General features: G+C 42.0%; 2 protein-coding genes across 2 annotated transcripts in view; both read left to right on the forward strand.

Annotated features, from left to right (window-relative positions):
- The window catches only part of LOC109543015 (tetratricopeptide repeat protein 28), a 39796-nt gene that overhangs the window by 26231 nt on the left and 11613 nt on the right, over nucleotides 1–1952 (forward strand). The gene's annotated exons all lie outside the window — the stretch shown is intronic.
- LOC125504146 overlaps nucleotides 7–1952 on the forward strand; it is a 5107-nt gene continuing 3161 nt past the window's right edge. Inside the window, exons 1-2 of the mRNA XM_048665646.1 lie at nucleotides 7–1554; nucleotides 1609–1814. Of these exons, the coding sequence (XP_048521603.1) occupies nucleotides 1488–1554; nucleotides 1609–1814 (273 nt within the window). The 5' untranslated portion in view covers nucleotides 7–1487. The remainder of the gene's footprint in view (nucleotides 1555–1608; nucleotides 1815–1952) is intronic.

Genomic DNA, 1952 nt, shown 5'->3' on the forward strand with positions numbered 1-1952 from the left:
AGCCCGAAAAACATTCCTAAATGTGATTTAACCGGCCGTGAAAGCCCTGATAGATTAGACTTAACCGGCTAGGACCAAAACCCTTTAGGCCAACTTTTTATAAAAGTGTGTTAGCGAACGGAACCCGATCGAACCACAAAGGCAGGCGAACCGCTGCCCTCAAATGCACACCCGACTATTGCTTTACAGTACCGCAGGGGCATTTTTTTGTGATATGAATCAAAAGTATTTAAACATTTTTTAAACTTGACAAGCCGGCAACGTTGTTTTCAGACGGGATTTGCCAACAGTTTGCGTTCATATTTCATATAGGGGGTGGCCCAAGTAGAAGTTTTCAACAAAGATGTGTTCTGTGGCGCGCTTGAAAGCTTTGAAAAAATTGTGCTGGTGAGGTCACCCTATATACATATACAGAGTGGTCCTAAAACAATTTAAATATCTACGGGGTCTGCTTCATAACTGCTTGGTTGTTTGCATGGAAGTTTTTCAAATCGAGAGGACAATCAGCTAAAAAACATATAGTTTTGCCGACCTCAAAACAACGTTGGCTGCTTGGCACTTGGACAAAGAGTGGTGGATAAGACCCGCTCTTGTTAGGAAATAAATCTAGGTAATATTTGGTACAAGTAGACGACTATCGATTAACTAATTATGTCTTAAGGTGCCAAAGAAAAACATATACAACGCAAACAACATATTCCTACATACATATTTTCAAATCTAACACTTGTTTAAGCGCGACATATTGTTGTATATTTTATTACATGTTGCCCCATCTGTGCGTGCTGCACCGCATATAAATACACAGGGGGTGCAAGTGCTCCTACTAGAGGGCGCCCCATCTTCACAAGTCGATTACAGGGCAATGTTGCCGCACACCCTGCATATTTATATGATGCAGATGTGGGCAGTGCAAAATATCTCTAACCGTTATGTAGCTGAAAATTTTATATTCCTACTCGTAAATGTGTTACGTATATTTTTCCATGGTTTCCAACATATTGCCAACAAACTTTGTATGAGCATTTTATATGGTGAATTATTGGTTTTTAATGGTGGACTTTGTTTCTACATATAAGTATATATTTTCGTTGGAAATATAGAAATTTTAAATGTTGGGTTTAACTGCTTCTAAACGCTGTACAACACATTTTCCAAACTAATCGACGATTAAATTTTTAACCACTGTTTAGTCGAACGGTGCAACCGGGCATTAGCCGCTTCTCATCAAAAAGGTGGTTTTTCGCAGTCAGGGCTTGAAACGCAGGAGTGTTCGGGCTGCAAAAGAACTTTTTCCGGGCGTTTCGCCAGCACGACTAGCTTGCACCTTCAGAGATCAAGTGAACTTGCGAATTATTCTTACGACTACTTAGGCATTTTCAACTGTTCAAAGCCCTGTTCCTTTAAAATTTCCCTTCCGGGCGCACTTGTTGAAAAATCGTTGGTTCTGCGCTGACATTTCCCGACGTTGACATACAAGTGTCACAATGAAACCCCGATTCTACGTGCATATGGGCCCCAAAACAGCCGACAAAGTGTCCTGCATGTGGAAAGGTGGTAGTCTGCGGGCTGCTGAAACTGTCCAGTACTAGTAGCCGATGATTTCAGCCGCCCACATTTCCATATTCTTGCTGATTCTGGGCTCCAGTGGCGTGGCGGCGGCCTGCATGTACAACATCCTCGACATGTACAACTTCAATTGCATCCTCTACGCCCGCGTCTCCCTGGAATATACGTTCGAGGAACGTTTCAAAGCGGTCGATGAAGACAACGGCACGGAAACGACATCGGATAGACCGGAAACAACCGCCCAGGTAGCAAAATATATTCGTACAATAATCAGCCCTGTGCTGTATCATAATAGTAGTTTTCGATACAAGGGCGAAAAACAAATTTTCGCCCTCGTATCGAACACTATTTTTTATTCGAATGAAAGATTACACGAATAATAA

The sequence above is a fragment of the Dendroctonus ponderosae genome, unplaced genomic scaffold (assembly GCF_020466585.1).
Source record: "Dendroctonus ponderosae isolate FM_Combo_2020 unplaced genomic scaffold, Dpon_F_20191213v2 Dpon_F_20191213_4, whole genome shotgun sequence".
NCBI classification, from domain to species: Eukaryota; Metazoa; Arthropoda; class Insecta; order Coleoptera; family Curculionidae; genus Dendroctonus; species Dendroctonus ponderosae.